The 19,249-nt window shown below is 42.5% G+C and overlaps 1 protein-coding gene across 3 annotated transcripts in view; it reads left to right on the top strand.

The window, feature by feature from the left end:
* LOC126484077 (uncharacterized) overlaps nucleotides 1–19,249 on the top strand; it is a 91,979-nt gene that overhangs the window by 36,659 nt on the left and 36,071 nt on the right. For all 3 annotated transcript variants that reach the window (XM_050107448.1, XM_050107447.1, XM_050107449.1), the window contains exons 3-4: nucleotides 1,664–1,865; nucleotides 14,645–14,964. In XM_050107448.1, the coding sequence (XP_049963405.1) occupies nucleotides 1,664–1,865; nucleotides 14,645–14,964 (522 nt within the window). The remainder of the gene's footprint in view (nucleotides 1–1,663; nucleotides 1,866–14,644; nucleotides 14,965–19,249) is intronic.

The raw sequence follows: 19,249 nt of genomic DNA, 5'->3' as shown, positions 1-19,249 counted from the left end.
ATATCAATTGCATTAATGTGTATTTTCTTCACAAAACTTACGTAGACTTGTTAAGTCAAACCTACTCAGTTCAATAAGCCGTGTCCAAAATGGCTCGGAAAGAATGATGGAGATTATAATGTCTCCTTGTCTAACAACCTTCAGTCATTTCAACCTACGCTTTGGTTTTCAGCACTTTTATTCTCACATTGCAGCCCCCCCCCCCCCCCCCACACACACACACACACACACACACATGCACAGGAGTTGTGTCGCGTCACTGGCTGCCTCCAAAGGCACAACAGTTGCCGATGCGCGTGGTTCTGATGCAGAATCATGTCTTTCTCAACTCACAATGAAGTATTGACAAATCTATATTTGTTCATGATAGGAGGTCACATGTTATGACAGGTCGGTGTAGCAAGCACGTTATTATAAATGTTTTCATAGAAATAAAGTGGTGATGGCTAATAACTTGTAGTTCGCATATTTCTGTACTTCGTGGACCCGATGCACACAATAATCCTGACAAATACCCAGGGAGACCCTCAGCCAAGATACAGACCTCATAAATGCCTTGTTGTTGTTGTTGTGGTCTTCAGTCGTGAGACTGGTTTGATGCAGCTCTCCATGCTACTCTATCCTGTGCAAGCTGCTTCATCTCCCAGTACCTACTGCAGCCTACATCCTTCTGAATCTGCTTAGTGTATTCATCTCTTGGTCTCCCTCTACGATTTTTACCCTCCACACTGCCCTCCAATACTAAATTGGTGATCCCTCGATGTCTCAGAACATGTCCTACCAACCGATCCCTTCTTCTAGTCAAGTTGTGCCATAAGCTCCTCTTCTCCCCAATTCTATTCAATACCTCCTCATTAGTTATGTCATCTACCCATCTAATCTTCAGCATTCTTCTGTAGCACCACATTTCGAAAGCTTCTATTCTCTTCTTGTCCAAACTATTTGTTGTCCATGTTTCACTTCTATACATGGCTGCACTCCATACAAATACTTTCAGAAACGACTTCCTGACACTTAAATCTACACTCGATGTTAACAAATTTTTTCTTCTTCAGAAACGCTTTCGTTGCCATTGCCAGTCTACATTTTATATCCTCTCTACTTCGACCATCATCAGTTATTTTGCTCCCCAAATAGTAAAACTCCTTCACTAATTTAAGTGTCTTATTTCCTGATCTAATTCTCTCAGCATCACCCAACTTATTTCGACTACATTCCATTATCCTCATTTTGCTTTTGTTGATGTTCATCTTATACTATCCTTTCAAGACACTGTCCATTCTGTTCAACTGCTCTCCCAAGTCCTTTGCTGTCTCTGACAGAATTACAATGTCATCAGGAACCTCAAAGTTTTTATTTCTTCCCCATGGATGCCTTATAAAGGTGAAATTACTACTATTAATGATCCCTCCTTCCCATCAACATCAGAACCACTGGTTTTGAAAGTTAACATTTGTGCTGATATGCCCCCCTACCCCCCCTATTTTTGTGCTTGTGTTTGTTATTGTTTGGTTTTCCTATCTGTTAATTTCTGGTTTCGCACGGGACAGCACTTCGATTGTGGGTGCTAAAATAGACTGCCACAGTGTGTTGACAAATTCTCTGTCCTGCCAGTCGGAGATACTATTCAGGAGTGAACTGTCGACATATTGCTATTCCACAGGGTCTCGAGGCACTGCAACTCGGAGAACTGTAAGAGCGGCAGGACCGAGCGGGAGGCGATGCGTATCTTCCGCAGTGCCCGAAACCTGCGTAAAGTACACATGTGGTGCGCCGTCAGCCCCCACGTCATCGACGTGCTCTGCGACAAATGCCGGAGACTCTCAGATCTCCGCCTGCACGCCGCCCAGAAGCTCGGCTATTCGGTAAGTGTTACATTCTTTTTATTAAAAGATGGGAAATCCGGGATTGAGTAATGACAAGATTGCTATTGATAGATTGCTATTCACCGTATAACGGAGATGCTGAGTCTCAGATAAAACAAAAAGTGCTGAACAAGTAAACTTACAGCTGAAAGGCCTCCTTCTGGATTACACACACACACACACACACACACACACACACACACACACACACACGCACACACACACACACACACACCGCACATGCACGCATGCAAATAGAACTCACATACATGCCCACTGTCTCAGGCTGCCGAGGCCAGATTGTGAGCAACTGCATGTAATGGGAGAAACAATCTGGGTAGAGGGGGTGAGGATGAGACTGGATGGGAGGGATAGCACGTAGAGGTGGGGGACACTAAAGTGCTGCTTGTGGGAACATACAGGAATGAGGAGGGGAGATGGTAGGGCAGCTAGGTGCAGCCGGGGTGTTAGACAGAGAGCGGGGAGTTGGGGAGAGGGGGGTGCGGGAAAGGAGAGAAGTAAAAGGACTGTGGGTGCATTGGTGGAATCGAAGGCTGTGTAGTGCTGGAGTGGGGACAGAGAATAGGATAGGTGGGTTAAAGACAATTATCGACAGAGGTTGTGGCGAGGAGAGTTACGAGAACATAGGATATATTGCGAGAGTTCCCAGCTGTGCAGTTCAGAAAAAGCTGGTGGTGGTAGGAAGGAACCAAGTGGCACAGGCTGTGAAGCAGTCATTAAAATGAAGAATGTCGTGTCGGACAGCACGCTCGGCAACTCTGTACCACCTCTACAAAAGCCTCCGAACCTCCCACACGTCGCCTCATAGCTGATAAACCCTGCCTTGCTAATGTTGTACTTTTACCCCACCCTCAAAAACTCCCTTCCACCACCGTCCGGAATTCAGAACCTAAATAGACCCGAAACACAGTCGTGATCTTTCCTCCGAAAGACTTAGCCCCAGAAAGTCCTTTCTGAAGGACTTACCTCTTGCCTGGTTCCAAAGTTCAGTCCTGCTGGACTTTTTAAGGAACTTCTCTCCTTCTCCTGGTCTCTGCAGTGGAAAAAATTGTTTGCTACCGACCCTACCCACCGGACTCGACCAAAGACTAATGTCGGACCTGGCCGACTCAGTTCCCTCCCATTGCCCCCAACTCACCCCCTGTTAACTTCCCAGAATTTCTTAAGCTCGGATCTCGCCTCACCGTCATTCCCCAAATCCCTTGACGTGTAAACTAACTTTCCATCTGGAGAAAGAACTCAATCCACCATGTAAAAACTGATCCTGACCTTGCAAGCCTACCTGCTGACAAAGGCTCCACCACTGTGGCTTTGAACTGCAAGGATTACGTGGCAGAAGGGCTCCACCAGCTGTCTGATTTGTCCATCCACAAACCGTGCCACATTGACCCTGTTCTAGAAATCTAGCAGGGTCTCCAGACTCTCCTAAAATCTTGCACAACCTCTCCCCAGAGTCTCAGTCTCTCTCTCTCTCTCTCTCTCTCTCTCTCTCTCTCTCTCTCTCTCTCTCTCTCTCTCCCTCCCCCTCCCTCCCTCCCTCCCTTCCTCCCTCCCTCCCTCCCTCCCTCCCTCCCTCCCTCCCTCCCTCCCTCCCTCCCTCCCTCCCTCCTCCTGCTCCTCCTCCTCCCTCCTCCTCCTCCTCCTCCGACGACCCCCCCCCCACCACTCCCCCACTCACTGCACTCCTACTTTCTATATGCTCCACGAACTGAACCACCCACCGTTACTGTGCCCCCACTGAGAGAATCTCTGCTGTTGTAGACCAACACCCTCAGCCTATTACTTACAACCTACACTCCTATCTTAAAGACACCGACCATTTTCTCCTCAGACTCTCCATAGTTCCTTTACTGCACGGTGCCTGCTCGTCACTATTGGTGCCCCCTCCCATTACACTAACATTCCCGATGCCCACAGCGTAGCCAATACTGAATGCTACACCTGAAAAATTCCAGATCTACAACCTCCTTCCTGTCACCCTGACCGACTTTCATCTGGTACTCCTCAACCCGACAAGCCACCTTCCTCGATATTGTCCTCCACCTCGAGCGCTGCTACTTCGGCACCTCTGTCCACACGGAACTTACCGGCCACGAGCAGTACCTCCACTTAGGCACAGCTGACACCCGTTCCGTACAGAGAAACCCCTGTCCCCTTTGAACAGCCCAGCCACTCCCGGCCGTCGCATCTGTAGTGACGAGCAGTGCCTCCCGCTGACGCCTTCACGGACCGACCTCGTGCAGAAACAGATATCCCGTGCCTTATTTCTCCGGTCAGCCGCCACCTTCCGGAGTCCCACTGTCCGACCGCAGAGGACCGTTCTTCTCGTGACTCGGTGCTGCCCACGACCGGAGCAACTGAATCGCATTCTCTGCCGGGGTTTCGGCTACCTCTCGCCGTGCCCCGAGCTGAGGAACATCTTGCCCACTATCCCTCCCAAGCTGGTATTCCGCTGTCCACCGAACGTATGCGATATCCTCGTCCATCCCTAGACGGCCTCTGCTCCCTACCCTACGCCTCTAGCTCGTATCTGTGTAAAAAAAAACCGAGATGTGAGACCTGTTCCGTATTTTCTTCCATCACCATCTACGTACTGAGATGGTGGCGCCGCGTATAGACGTACTACTCGACAGATCCGCGGAAAATTAGAGTTTTTAAATCCTGTGTGTGTAAAATGTAGTAAGAAGGTGAGAAATGGTGTTAAATTATGCCCACGGTCCCAAAAATGGATCCGTCGACAATGTTTAAATACTTTAGAAGAAAGAAATGCGACTTGCGACTGTGGGAATGTGCACTGTAGTTATCGTGATTTATTGTTTTTGCGAAAGGAATATCGAGAAGGCTGTGTGACTGCTTCATTAAAATACGATCTTGTCAGCCAAACTGTATGTACAAAGCTTGAAAAAGTGATAGGAGTCAATTCAGAGTGTAGTGACACTTTTGTAAATGGGCCAAATGATAACTTCATATGGCCTAAAAAGTTCCCTCGTGTTAACCGTAACGAGAAAAACTTCAGTCTCCCAGTGGCAAAAAACCTGTGACGAGTCTAAAAGATGTGAAAATAGCGAAAGAAACAAAGTACTTTCACCAAATGCAGAGTTTAAAAACCAGTCGAGTACAAAGTCTTGTAATAACGAGCGAGGAAGTACCGGTACTATAATTTTCAGTGAACATACGTATTGTGAGAACGTGACGAACACAAGTAAGAAGAACAAAGAAGATATTTACATGCTCTCAGACAGTCATGGAGAGGGCTTAGCTGGTATCATGTGTAACACGCAAACTGTGTTTAAAGTTAGTGGAATGACAAAACCAGGGGCTCCCTTGAGTGAAATTCTAAAACACTGTGAGCATTTTTTGGAGCCCAGAAGAAACTGTTTAATAATTGGGGGTGCTAATGACGTTTATAGGAATGAGGGTAAACTTCCCACAAGAGCACTAAGAAGCACTCTACAGAAAATTACAAATGTGAACTTCTATACTGCAAGTATACCACAAAGATACAATCTGATGTAAAAATCTTGTGTCAACAAAGAAATCGCTGTTACTAATAGAAAATTTGAAAAAATATGCCGAAGCTTCCCGAATGCCACACATGTGAATGTACCGTCTTCAGAAAGAAGTCATTTTACCAGCTACACAGAAATAAACTTGGAAAAGCATTCATTAGTCGAGAAATACTTAATGCAGTGTTAGCAGTTGAAGACAAGAATATCTGTACCATACCACTACCACCACCCATCACAGCAACTGAAATTCTCTAACATAAAAATGAAACTAATTCACCGGCAACAGATCCAGCACTAGAATCTTCACTTGCCACAAAAGTAGCTGAGGCAAATAAAGCCTCCACAACAGCTCCAACAGTATCAGAAACAGCTACAGACTATACAGCAGCATCACTAGCAAGAAATGTGCTTACGGCCAGCGAGTCGCATCAAAGTTGCGACACATACAGAAGAAAGAAAGACGAGATGCACGAAACCTCTGTCCCTAAAGGATTTTTGGTACCCAGCCTCAATATGAAGAAACCGTTGACACTGGACAATACAAGGAAGAGGTCCTCTCAACCAAGTTGCAACATCTTAAAATTACTTAGCCTTAATATACAATGTCTCAAAAATAAAATTCTAGATCTCGAGATTGAGGCCAGTGAATATTGTGTTGATTGCATTTGTAATCAAGAGCACTGGTGCAAAAATTATGAATTAGAATACATTAATATTTCCCCATATACCTTGGTTGATCATTTTTATAGGAAGGAAGCCAAGAATGGGGGTGTCTGCATTTATGTAAAATCAGATATTAAAGTGAAAAACAGACCCAAAGCTGAACTGCTGAGCATAGAAAAACATTTTGAGGCAACAGCAGTGCAAATGAGTGTAAAAAATAGGAAAATAACAGTCATGTCAGTGTATAGATCACCATGTGATGACCCAGAAATTTTTTAAGTAGACTCAAGAACTGCTGAGCTTCTTACATGATGAGAAGACATCAGTAATTGTATGTGGGGACTTTAATGTCAATATGTTGGTAGGTAGTTCATTTAAAATTAAATTCCTCAATATTTCACATAGTTTCAACCTATATTCTAACATAAACAGTCCTGCAAGGGTAACAAACACTTCAAAAAAGTTTCATAGATAATATAATTTCAAATATAGAAAGCCCAGATACAGAAGTTTTGAATATTGACCTAGGAATATCTGATCATAATGCACTTATTATTAAAGTGCTCACAGTTCCAATACATACAAAAACAGTACATCACATGTATAAGAGAATTTTCTCTCCCGAAAACTGCAACCAGTTTGGTATCACACTGACTAACCAATCTAGGGCAGAAGTATTGTCACAAACTGATACAGATGCTCTCTCTCTTTTCATGACAGATTTTGAGATGTGCTTTTCAAAAAGATTAGTTAAAATCAACTCATCTAGCCATACACACACAAATTCTTGGTTCACGTCTGGCATTAAAAACTCTTCCAAGACTATGAAAAGACTAAACACTGAAATGAAAACCAATACCGACATTACTTTTAAAAAAATATGTTAGTAACTACAAAAAGGCATATAGAAGGATAATTAATCTAGCAAAAGTATTAAGTAATGATAGGCTAATAAGGAAGTCAGACAATAAATCAAGGACCACATGGGAAATTGTTAAAAGAGAAATAGGAAAAAGCTCTAAAGACCAGGATATTGTACTTAAATCTAGTGATAACATTGAAATAAAGAAGGAAGTCTTGCCCAATTACATTAACAACTACTTTCTAAGTGTACCTGACAAATTAAGCAAGAGCCTTACCAAACAACAGCACTAAAAGTAGTCAGTAGCATGATAAGAAGTCCCACTAATACATATGAAATATTGAAAGTAATTAACAGTATGAAATCTAAAATGTCTGCAGGACTGGATGAAGTGTCAGTGACAATAATAGAAAAAGTCGGCTCACAAATCTTGGAACCACTGGTAGATATTGTCAATTTATCATTCAGTGAAGGTGAGTTCCCCAAAAGGCTGAAAATTTCTAAGGTTAAACCATTATTCAAAAATGAGGATACGCATAAGATAGTGGCCCCCTATTATTCCTAATCTATATAAATGACATTGAAAGGCCGAACAGATCATCAAAAATTATGTTATTTGCAGATGATACAAGCATAATTATAAGTGATGACAGCAAATCCTTATTCAGTACAGCTGAAAAAGTTGTGAAGAGGGTGCAACAGTGGTTTTATGTAATAAGACAGACAGAAAGTCTGCTGTACAAAATTTTTGGGCATGTACATTGATCAACACTTGAGCTGGAAAGCCCGTGTCACATACATATCCAAACAAATTCAGTTCAGCGTGTTTTGCACTGAGAATAACTTCCAGAGTTTGCAGTGCAGAGTGTACAAGATTAGTGTATATGGCGTATTTCGATTCTATTATATCCTATGGAATAACATTGTGGGTGCAACTAAATGTCACTTGAGAGAGGTTTTTAAATTACAGAAAAGGGCCATTAGAATTATTACACACAGCTCTCCACAAACACACTGCAATCCCTTGTTCATGCCGCTAAACATACTTACAGTACCATCTTTGCACATATTAAAAAGCATACTGCATACAAGAACACACTCGAGTAGTTTACGTGTAAATTCAGATCTTCATGACTACAATACACATATTTGTAAGAATCTGCATGTAGAAGGAACAAGGAAAACAAAAACTCAAAAACATGTGAGCCACTGTGGATTAAATTACGGTGAGGCAAGGTTCGAGCTTAAGAAATTCTGGGAAGTTAACAGGGGGTGCTCTATAATGCTCTGCCACACTGCATCAGGGGAACAGAAGATGAAGGAAAATTTAAGTCGGAATTAAAAAGTATCTGCTAAATAAATGTTTTTATAGCATAGAGGAATATTTTGAATCCTTAAGTCACTAACTGATAGTTGTATTGTCAATATCATGTTGTTCTCATGGTCAATTCTATGTCTCCTTTATACTCTTTTAACTCTAAATTATGTGCAATATGTTTTCGAAAATGTACTAAATGTATATAAATTCATCACATACGGTACATGTTAAAGGAGCATGTTTTAATTTTCAACATATTATACAATGTTAATTTTATGTGTTTGATAGAAATTTGTAATATTCTGCTGTGCATATCCTGGACAGTATTATGACATTTCCTATATCATGTAAATGATGCAAAGGATGATAATAAATGAAATTCCGGTCACAAGCATTACCTAATCCCATCGAAGGCAGGGCTACCTGTGAAACCGATCGTGTGATTTATGAGCTAAGTCGCAACCACTGTGCTGCTTTCTAAGTAGGCACGACAACTGTCAGGCTGTCTGTGTGCACGAACCACTAGCGGCAAACTGTGGCCGAGAAACGGCTGGACCCCACAGTTGCTGAGTAGGCTGCTCTTCAGGACATTCTCCATTTTAATTACTGCTTCACTGCTTGTGCCGTCTGGATCCTTCCTAACATGTGTCCTTCCTAACAGTACCAGTTTCTCTGAATTTTGCAGGTGGTAACTCTCCCTGCAATACATCCCGAGTACCAATAACCCTCCCAGGCTGAAGCTTCATTAGTTATTGTCCATTGTCCTTCACCCGCCTGTCCCCTTCCTCATTACCCCTCAGCACTGCACTTCTTCCTTTTCCACTCTCCTTTCCCACCCCGTGCCCCTTCTCTAATCTGCCGACTGCACCTAGTTGCCCTCCCCTCTCCCCACTCTAGTACCTCCCGCTGTGGAAGTCGAACACGCACCAGAACAAATGGACGTGGTCAGCCCGTAGATGGCTCCATGTCCGCGGCGGCTATTCCGCGCAGCGGCTCTCGCGCAGCAAGGGTACCACCGCAGACAGCGGCCAATAGCCGCTCTCTCTGGTTTCGTATACAGGTACCCGCTCTGCCCTAGTCCGGCCAGTCTGGTACTCGCTCTGGATTTCGTTTCTCTCTCGGCAGTACTGCGTTCTGGTCATTGTTCGTTGTTGACATTTGCCTGGCTCTGGTTCTGAGTGGATTTACTGTCGGTGTTTGGTGTTGTGGTTTCTACAAGCCCCCATTGTTTATCTCTTCCTCGTTGTGTCGGTCATAGTCGGTCGTGGTCGGTTGTTGTCGGTTGTCATTGGTCTGTCGTCCGACTCGTCCTCGTGTTTACCCGGTGTTGCGTGCTCCACCGCCGGCGGCTTCCCCACCTGGCGGCTCCGATCTGCAGCCGAAGGCGTTCCCGCAGTTGGTTTTGGTTACTACACCCAGCCTGTCCCTTATGCTCCCACAAGCAGGACTCTACCGTCCCCCACTTCTATCCTGCCATCCCTTACCATTCCTGCCCCCAGCTTACTCCCACCACCCAGATTTTCTCCCATCTTGCACAGCAGTAGCTTGCACCCTGGCCCAAGCAGCTCGAGACGGCGGTCGCGTGCGAGTGAGTTGCGTGCGGGTGCGTGGGATGGATGAGTGTGGGAGTTGTGGGTGTACTTCAGAAGGGGTCAGTGAACTGGCAGCCACCAAGTCTTGTTTGCTCAGACTGTTAGCTTTCTCTTCACCTTTCCATCACTTTTCCTGTGCTTACAAATACTCACATTGGGTATTAGGAGCCGAAATAACCAGCTTGGCATTGCTTCTGTATAAATAGGTTGCAGTGTTGTTTTGTGGATGAAACAGTTTCTGGTTGGCTTATTAGAGATATCTGTGGCATTTTTTTTTGCTTGCTTTAATTGAAACTGCTGAAATCCGTATCACTAAATGGCTGACACGATAATGGTCCCCATTGCAGATTGGCTGCGTAATAGCCTACAGGGGCAACAAACAATTGATTTTCGGTACTTCATATAATTACTGTCTGACCTTAAAAGAAAATGCTGTCATAATATACCCATTGAGAGGTATAATCCTAAGTCAAAGATTTAATGTAATAAAACAAGTATTACAGTTCAAAATTGTGCACATCTTGAGGCTGCATAACACACAGCACACAAATGACCCAGACTATATACTTACACACACACACACACACACGCACACGCACACAAAATAATGAAAGGAAAAAATTTCATCACTTATCACATTTTCACTGTTCATGCAGTGAAACATCCACATCAGGCATTACTCTATTACTTCTTCACTACTAACTCTATTTTCGACATGTTTTGCAGACAGTATCCACACATAGCACAGATAGATTAGGAGATATGGTTGTTGATGTCTTCAGTCTGAAGATTGGTTTGATGCAGCTCTTCACACTACAGTTATTCTGTCCTGTGCAGGCTCCGTCATTTCGAAATAACTGCAATATACAGGGTGTACATAAAGCCCAAAAACACTTCAAATAATTTATTGCACAAGAACTAAACATTGTACAGGTATCATACATATGTAATTTTGAAGAGAAAACCTGAAAGTTTTTTTCACATATACTGCCACAGCATAGTTGGGTAATTTGCCGATAGTTGGCACTAGTCGCAAATGTGGTGAGTTCAGGTGCAGAGCGAGCTTTCTTTGTGTCGGAGTTCGACAAAAACGAGTGTGCTACAGCTGTTTGACAGATGTTTAGAACCGAGTACAGTAAGAAGCCACCGACAAGGAAGGCTATTTACCGCTGGCACAGCAAATTCGTTAAGATGGATTTCTCGTGCCCGGCAAGATGAGCGGATGTCCCAGTGTGGGTGAAGTGAATGTGGAGCACATACGAGGGACATTCGTAAGCAGTCCAAAGAAATTGGTAGGTCACGCATCCCGTGAACTCGAAATGGCTCCGATGACTGCGGAAAGTCCTGCGACAGAAGCTGTCTGTGAAACCGTTCAAATTGGAGTTAGTGCAGAAGCTCAATGGCGACAACAAAGATGAGCATTTTGAGTTTTGTTCACAGTTGCAACAACTGAATGAGAATGCGGATGGCATTGTTGATCGCTAAATTTTTAGCGGTGAAGCTACTTTTCACACTGATGGGAAAGTGAACAGGCGTAACTGTCGAATCTGGGCTACAAAGCATCCACACAAATGCATTGAATTTGAGCGTGATTCCCCAAAGGTAAGTGTTTTTTTGTGCCTCGTCATGTCGAAAACTGTACAGGTGATTCTTCTGGTCGAGAGCACTGTCACTGGACATTCCTACCCGGACATGTTGCAGCGATGGCTGATGCCTCGAATGCAATCGCACTTTCCGTTCATCTTTCAGCAGGATGGGGCTCCACCCCATTTTCGTCGTGAAGTTCGTGGGTACCCGAACACGGAGCTATCGCATCGATGGATCGGCCGTGCTACAGAAGGGGACAGCTGTTTCACGAAATGGCCTCCCTGATCGCCAGATCTCACTCCATGTGACTTTTTTGTGTGGGGACCATTAAAGACCTGGTGTATGTACCTCCTTTATCATGTGATGTAGCAGAGCTCTGGGAGAGAATACGGGAAGCGACTGCCACAGTCGACTATGCCGTGCTGGGACAGGTACGGCAAGAATTTGATAACCACTCGTGGTTTGCACATCGAATTTTTGTACAAAAAACTTTCATAGTTTCTCTTCAAAATGCAATATGTATGACATCTGTACAATGTTTAGTTCTTGCACAATAAATAATTGAAAGTATTCCTGGACTTTATGTACACTCTGTATGTCCCTTTGACATCTACACGATTACTCTGCAATTCACAATTAAGTGCCTGGCAGAGAGTTCATAGATCCACACTTAGGCTACCACTCTACCGTTCCACTCTTGAAGAGCGTGCAGGAGTAACAAACCTAAATCTTTCTGTGTGAACTCTGCTTTCTCTTATTTTATTATGATTTTACCCCCAGTAGTTCCCTCCAGTAATAAACTGGTAATTGCTTGATTTTTCAGAATGTGTCCTGTCAACCATTGAGCTCTTTTAGTCAAGTTATGCCACAGATTTCTTGTTTCCCCAGTTCTGTTCAGTACCTTTTCATTAATTATATGATCTATCCGTCTAATCTTTGGCAATCTTCTGTAGCACCACATTTCAACTTCCTGACACTTATATCCATGTTTCATGTCAACAAATTTCTCTTCTTAAAAAACTCTGTTCCTGCTATTACCAGTCTACAGTTTATATCCTTTCTACTTAAGCCCTCATCAGCAAAACTCATCTATTACTTTTAGTGTCTCGTTTCTGAATCTAATTCCCTCGGCATCCCCTGATTTAATTTGACTACATTCCATTACCTTTGTTTTACTTTGTATCTTATCTTCCCTTTATAAGACACTACCCACTCGGTTCAACTGCTCTTCCAAGTTCTTTGTTGCCTGACAGAATTACAATGTCGTCGGCAAGCCTCAAAGTTTTTATTTCTTCTCTCTGAACTTTAATTCCTACTCCAATTTTTTCTGTAGTTTTGTTTACTGATCATTCAGTGTAGAGACTGAATAACATCGGGGATAGGCTAAAACCCTGTCTCACTCCCTTCCTTTTCGTGCCCCTCAACTCGTAACTGCCACCTGGTGTCTGTACAAGTTGTATACAACCTTTTGGTCCTGACACGTTACATGTGCTACCTTCGGAACTAAAGAATGTATCCCGCTTAACATTGTCAAAAGCTGTCTGCAACCCTACAAAATCTATAAGAGTAAGCTTGCCTTTCCTTAATCTATCTTCTAAGGTAAGTCATAGGGTCAGTATTGCCTCGGGTGTCCCTACATTTCTCTGAAATCCAAAAATATGTTCCCCGAGGTTGAGTGCTACCAGTTTTTTGATTCACCTGAAAAGAATTTGTGCTATTATTTTGGAACCAGAACTTATGAAACTGTTAGTTTGGTAATATTCAGACCTGTCAGCATTTGATTTCTTTGGAATAGGAATTATGATATTCGTCTTCAAGTCTGAGGGTACTTTACCTGTCTCATATATCTTACATACCAGGATATCATTAGTTCAGAGGGAATGTTGTCTATTCTAGGGGCCTCGTTTCGACTCTCGCAGTATCGTATCGTATCTCCCATCTCGTCTTCATCTGTATCCTCTTGCTTTACCATAATATTGCCTTCAAGTTCATTTCCCTTGTGTACACCTTTTGCATACTCCCTCCACCAGTCACCTTTCCCTTCTTGCTTAGGACTGGTTTTCCATCTGGCCTCTTGTTATTTGTACAGATGCTTTCCTTTTCTGAAAATGTCTCTCTAACTTTCCTTCAGGTGGTATCTATCTTTCACTGGGTTATATATACTTCTGTATCCTATGTCTTCAAACCACTCCTGCTTAGCCATTTTGGATTTTTTGTTAATCTCATTTTTTAGATGTGTGTACTTCCCTTCAACTGCTTCATTTGCTGGATTTTTATATTTTCTCCTTTCGTCAACTGAATTAAACATATCTTGTGATATCCAGGGAGATATTTAATCGTAAGCACTGAGACGTTTGAAAGACTGCATTTTGCTTAAAACAGAAAAAAGTTATCCGAATAATACTCCTCCAGTGTTTGATGAATAGGATGGCCATTGACTTTCAGCACACTTCAAACATAATTTCAAACCTTTACTAAACCTTTTCTTGTTCACATGCTGAACATTAACACATTAACTCATATGTAATCACACATTTAATGCCGTTTTTGTATGTGATAGTTTGTTTTATAAAATAATGTTGGTCAAGTGTTGCATTGGTATCGTATTACAGCTTAAAACAACTCAAAAAAAAAAAAAAACATTAAATAAACCATAATGGACCTAAATGAACCTTTTGGGTAGTAAGCATTTTTTACTGAAAAACTCCTTCTGAACTGAGGAAACTCCACTAATGTATTTCCATTCTGATCCATTGAGCTTTTGCCCAGTAACTACTTTGTCTCAATGTATATATGATTACTGGGGTGGCACATAGTCAATTAACAACAAGGAAGAAGAGTAGAGTTCAGTTGTTCTGAAATGTAGGCCATTCAGAGTGTTTCCTGGGATCAAAAAAGACACACGGTGGTGCGAGCAGCTGTGACATCGACAATACGAACTGACTCGGGAGTCATCAGAAGGGAGGACACCTGTTAGCTGATAGGAAGTCAGTTTGGTGAGCGTGGACGGTGCGGGTGCTTTCCTCTCGTTCACCGCAGTTACTGACTTCCTCTGTGGCCGTCTGTTTAGCTGCTGTGCAACTTCTGTTGCTGGAAATTGGTCAGGTGCTTCAGAAGAGGCAGAAAGCATCTGTTTGAACGACCATTAATAGTGCTTCTTTTGTTTCAGTGTATCCCACTCCTTAGCTCAGAAGTGTTACTGTACTACAGGAAGTGTGCGGTTGCAGACGGTGAAGAACTCGGTCAAGCAGTGCTCCGGGATACACGTGCTGACGGCACCCGATGAGCTACTGAAGACCGAGAAATTTTCAGAGGCGGTGTCGCGTCTGCAGCACCTCCGTGTGCTGTGTCTGCAAGAGAGATACGTGGGGACGACTTGCGTCCTGCGTCCTTGTGTGCTGAGACCTTTGGGTGACGGGTGCCCCCGACTGGTCGAGATTGACTTCGGACGTATGTCTGTCGATACGGATGATCTGAAGTACTTTCTGAATGCCAAGAAGAACACCCTAAAGTGCTTACGAATAAAGTGGTCGGTGGGTGGAACGAGGTGAGTACTATTATCTCTCCTCGTACGAATGTCTAACTTTTACTCGAGCCAACTTTTGCTCGACGAATACTGTTCTCGTATGTTCGGTATTTTTCACACTGTGTAAAAGACATTTGGCATATTTCACCGTTATGTATACATAGGGACACGAGATACAAAATGTTAAGGAGACATCTAATTATTGTTACAGTGCTTTTAAGCTAGGTCTAGTTCAGTAAACATATCTATGTCTTCAAACATCTTCTGTCACGTTTATTACGTAATTACTTTCACTCGTAGCTAATAGTGCCGCTGTATTTAACAGTTGTGCCCAGTTCAGTTCTGTGTGATTCGGTAGTACCCGGCAGACCTGTCTCAATTGCACATTTTGGGTTTCTCAGTTTTTTTCACATTAGTCTGTAGATGGGGCTTCGTAGTGAAATTAATGGGTAGACTGTGTCATTTCAGAATGGGGACTTATAATTTACCATATGCCACTGTCGATTGATTGCGTATGCACAGCCTGTGGAAGAGGAAGTTTTTGAAATGTTTATCCCTCAGGGCACAATTCTGGGCCCATTACTTTCCCATTTACATCAGCAATATTCTGTCATCTTTTACTTCTCTTCTACTTTTTGCTGCGCAGTAGCAACAGTATGAGAAACTTGGCAACTCGTATGTGAGGGGACTGTGCATGCTACTGTGCAAGCTTGTAGTGGAACATATGTTTTGGTACTATGTAATTTTATTGTGAAACATTTGGCAAAAATGGCTTTCTACTGCAGCTCGCATATGAAAGTGTGACCGTGTGAATGTCATGCTAAACTCCCAAAAATAAATACAGTAAACCACTGTGTTTACATTCTCACATTTTACATTTTCTTGCTTTTTATATTCATTTTTGTCATTACAATCAGGAGTCACATTCTCTGAATTCAGTACTTTCCTGTCGTCACTGATTCCGTGTTACGACATTTCCCGCACCTTTAAGTTTTCTTTGACATTATCACAACATTTGACTTTGTTTTTTGTGCAGATATCTGCAAAAAGTGCATTGTATTCCTACTCAAAGTCAACCTCGGAACAAAGCAGAAAATGGAGACTATACACAAAGTTAATAATCGTGTCAGACAGCGTTAGCATAGTAAGTGAGATTTTCATTGTCATCATGTTTGGCCACAGCCACCTGTTTATAGGTACGCAGTGTTTGGAAGGGTGGGAAAGCACGCTGAGGCACTTCCCGAATGATGATCGTGACCTGACAGTATTGACTGTAGTAGCAGCCTTCCTTCTGCTCATTGTCTTGTATTACCACAGCTTTGATTTAATTTCAGTCATTTATACAAACAAGACATCACTCTATAACGAGCTTTCACGAATTGTTGTTACTTCAGTGTAAAATACATGAATCCGTACGAGGCACGCAGTCTTATGTCGGTACGACTTAGTGTCAGACGTAAATATTCCTCCTCGAGATGCTCCATAATGTTGCAATTTCCGTCCTCTTCCTCGCCCAGGATGTTCCTGAACCGTGTGATCTGCTTGTCGACAACAAGCTGTATGATTTTGTGTCTCTTGTTCTCCATTTATTAAAGACTCCCAACATTAATGTTTCAACCAATATTGTGTTACAAGTTTTATTTACCATAGGTTTATAATGATTACCGGTAATAAGTTTGACAGTAGAATTAAAATGCTCTTTTAATGTGGTTTAACAAAAGAATACAACAAATTGCTGTTAGAAAGAAGCAAAAACAATTATTTCAGTTTTTTTTAAATAGGCAAAATTTAGATTGTTATAATTTCTGATTTTGAACAATATAAAGAGAATGACAGTAAGATAAATTTATTCATTTTTTACTTGGTTTGTTTCCAATGCTTTCCTGTATTTTGCAATTTCCTGCAACTTACACTTTGTGTGTGTGTGTGTGTGTGTGTGTGTGTGTGTGTGTGTGTGTGTGTGTCATTCCACTGAAAAGTGTAAGCAGGGGTTTAACTGTATGTCAAGAGCTGGTCCCAGCACTTGGATGTAAAAATTCAGTATACTACAGTTCAGTTACACACTTCAGAGTCCCTTTACCTGTGATACATTAACTGTTGTCCACAATTAACCATTATCAGGAACCACTGTGGCCTGGACTGTCATTGTTTCATTGTTATGCACACACAAAAATAACTCCCTGTGGAATATGCACTCAAAATTAAAAAAAAATACAGTATAGAATTTTCTGTAGATGGTGTTCAGTGAGCACATGTATTTGCAGTGATGGTTGATAACGCTGACACATGGGGCAACAGTATCTGAACAAAGTAAACCTCACACTTAGGCGAGAGAGAGAGAGAGAGAGAGAGAGGGGGGGGGGGGGGGGGGGGGGGAAGAGAAGAAAACCATAAACACCTTTTGTTCATGCATTCATGTCAGCACAAGTGCATATTTCATATCTTGTAATGATACATTGAACTCACAAAAATGTAATTAAATTATGTAGATAAATACCGATACACGATGATGGTTGTGATATAACTGTATAATAATAGTGGTAGTAGTAGTAGTAGTAGTAGTAGTAGAAGCAGCAGCAGCAGAAGCAATGACGCTTGGTATTGGTTATTAGCCTGTAGTGAGGAACAGATTTGAGGCAGAGATACGAGCTTCACACTGAAACACAAAGTTCACTGCAAATGCTGCATTCTCAGATTAAGATTTGTAAAGTTGCATAGTGGTGAACTCACAAACTGATCAGGGCCTAACTGAACTACAAAAATCAGTTGGGTCGGCGCTTTACGTGCCTAGGTTATCCTCTCGGTATCGCCTGTCCGCGAGTGCCCGGCATTCGATCGCGCACCTACTCGTATTCGGAGCTAGTGCGGCGCATCTCTTCCACTGTGGCTTGTCAGTCTGTGCCTCATACACGACAGTCATTTTAAAGGACTACACTTGCCAAAATACAGGGTTATTCAAAGAGGAGTGGCATATTTCTGGGATTAATCTTTTACATACTATAAAGGATAGAAATGCAACTCCAGACAGAGAAAAGTGGAAACTTTTGAGCAGTTGACATAGAAGTTCAATTAAAGGTGCAGTGCTGCTGTTGCTCATTCGTAGGAAAATGGAGACACCACGGAGGCATTTGTTTCTGTGCTGCAATTAGCAAAATCGGAGTCCACTGTTAGTGTGAAATGTGTATTTTGATAACAATTTGACAGAGAGCTGCCTGCCAGTAAACAAATGTACGAGTGCCACTGAAAATCACAGAAAATTGGTGCATCTGCAAATGGAAAAGTGAGTGTCATCCTTGCACATAGAGTGAAGATGTCAAAGGTATCTGTGCAACTTACAAAAGGCGCCCTAGAAAATCCGTGACACGAGTGAACAATAAACTTAAAACCTTTCAACTCGAGATATGGTGAGTTCGGAAACTGACTGCATCAGAAATCATACACACTGGAATTGTTGCAAGCATTGCATCTGATGACCACACCAAAAGGTAAGAATTTTGCACAGGAATTCTAGAAGAAATGGAGGTGCACATTTTTTCTGAGCTATTATATTTTTTGTATGAACCCACTTTTCATCTTTCTGGTACAGTTAATTGGCATAGAGCTAGATTTAGATTTTGGGAGAGCAAAACTCCTATGGTAGTAGCTCAGCACAAATGAGACATTCTTTCGTCTTTCCCTCTCCTTCCCTCTTTCCTGACGAAGCAACCGTTGGTTGCGAAAGCTTGAATTTAGTGTGTATGTTTGTGTTTGTTTGTGTGTCTATCAACGTGCTAGCGCTTTCGTTTGGTAAGTCTCGTCATCTTTGTTTTTAGATATATTTTTCCCACGTGGAATGTTTCCCTCTATTTTATATATATATATAAAACCAAAGATGATGAGACTTACCAAATGAAAGTGCTGGCGGGTCGACACACACACAAACATACACACAAAATTCAAGCTTTTGCAACAAACTGTTGCCTCATCAGGAAAGAGGGAAGGAGAGGGAAAGACGAAAGGATGTGGGTTTTAAGGGAGAGGGTAAGGAGTCATTCCAATCCTGGGAGCGGAAAGACTTACCTTAGGGGGAAAAAAGGACAGGTATACACTCGCGCGCACAAACACACATATCCATCCGCATATACACAGCCACAAGCAGACATTTGTAAAGGCAAAGAGTTTGGGCAGAGATGTCAGTCGAGGCGGAAGTACAGAGGCAAAGACATTGTTGAAAGACAGGTGAGGTATGAGCGGCGGCAAATTGAAATTAGAAATTAGCGGAGATTGAGGCCTGGCGGATAGTGAGAAGAGAGGATATGCTGAAGGG

The sequence above is a fragment of the Schistocerca serialis genome, chromosome 6, assembly GCF_023864345.2.
Source record: "Schistocerca serialis cubense isolate TAMUIC-IGC-003099 chromosome 6, iqSchSeri2.2, whole genome shotgun sequence".
Taxonomy (NCBI): Eukaryota; Metazoa; Arthropoda; class Insecta; order Orthoptera; family Acrididae; genus Schistocerca; species Schistocerca serialis.
This window is presented reverse-complemented; position numbering and strand designations above follow the sequence as displayed.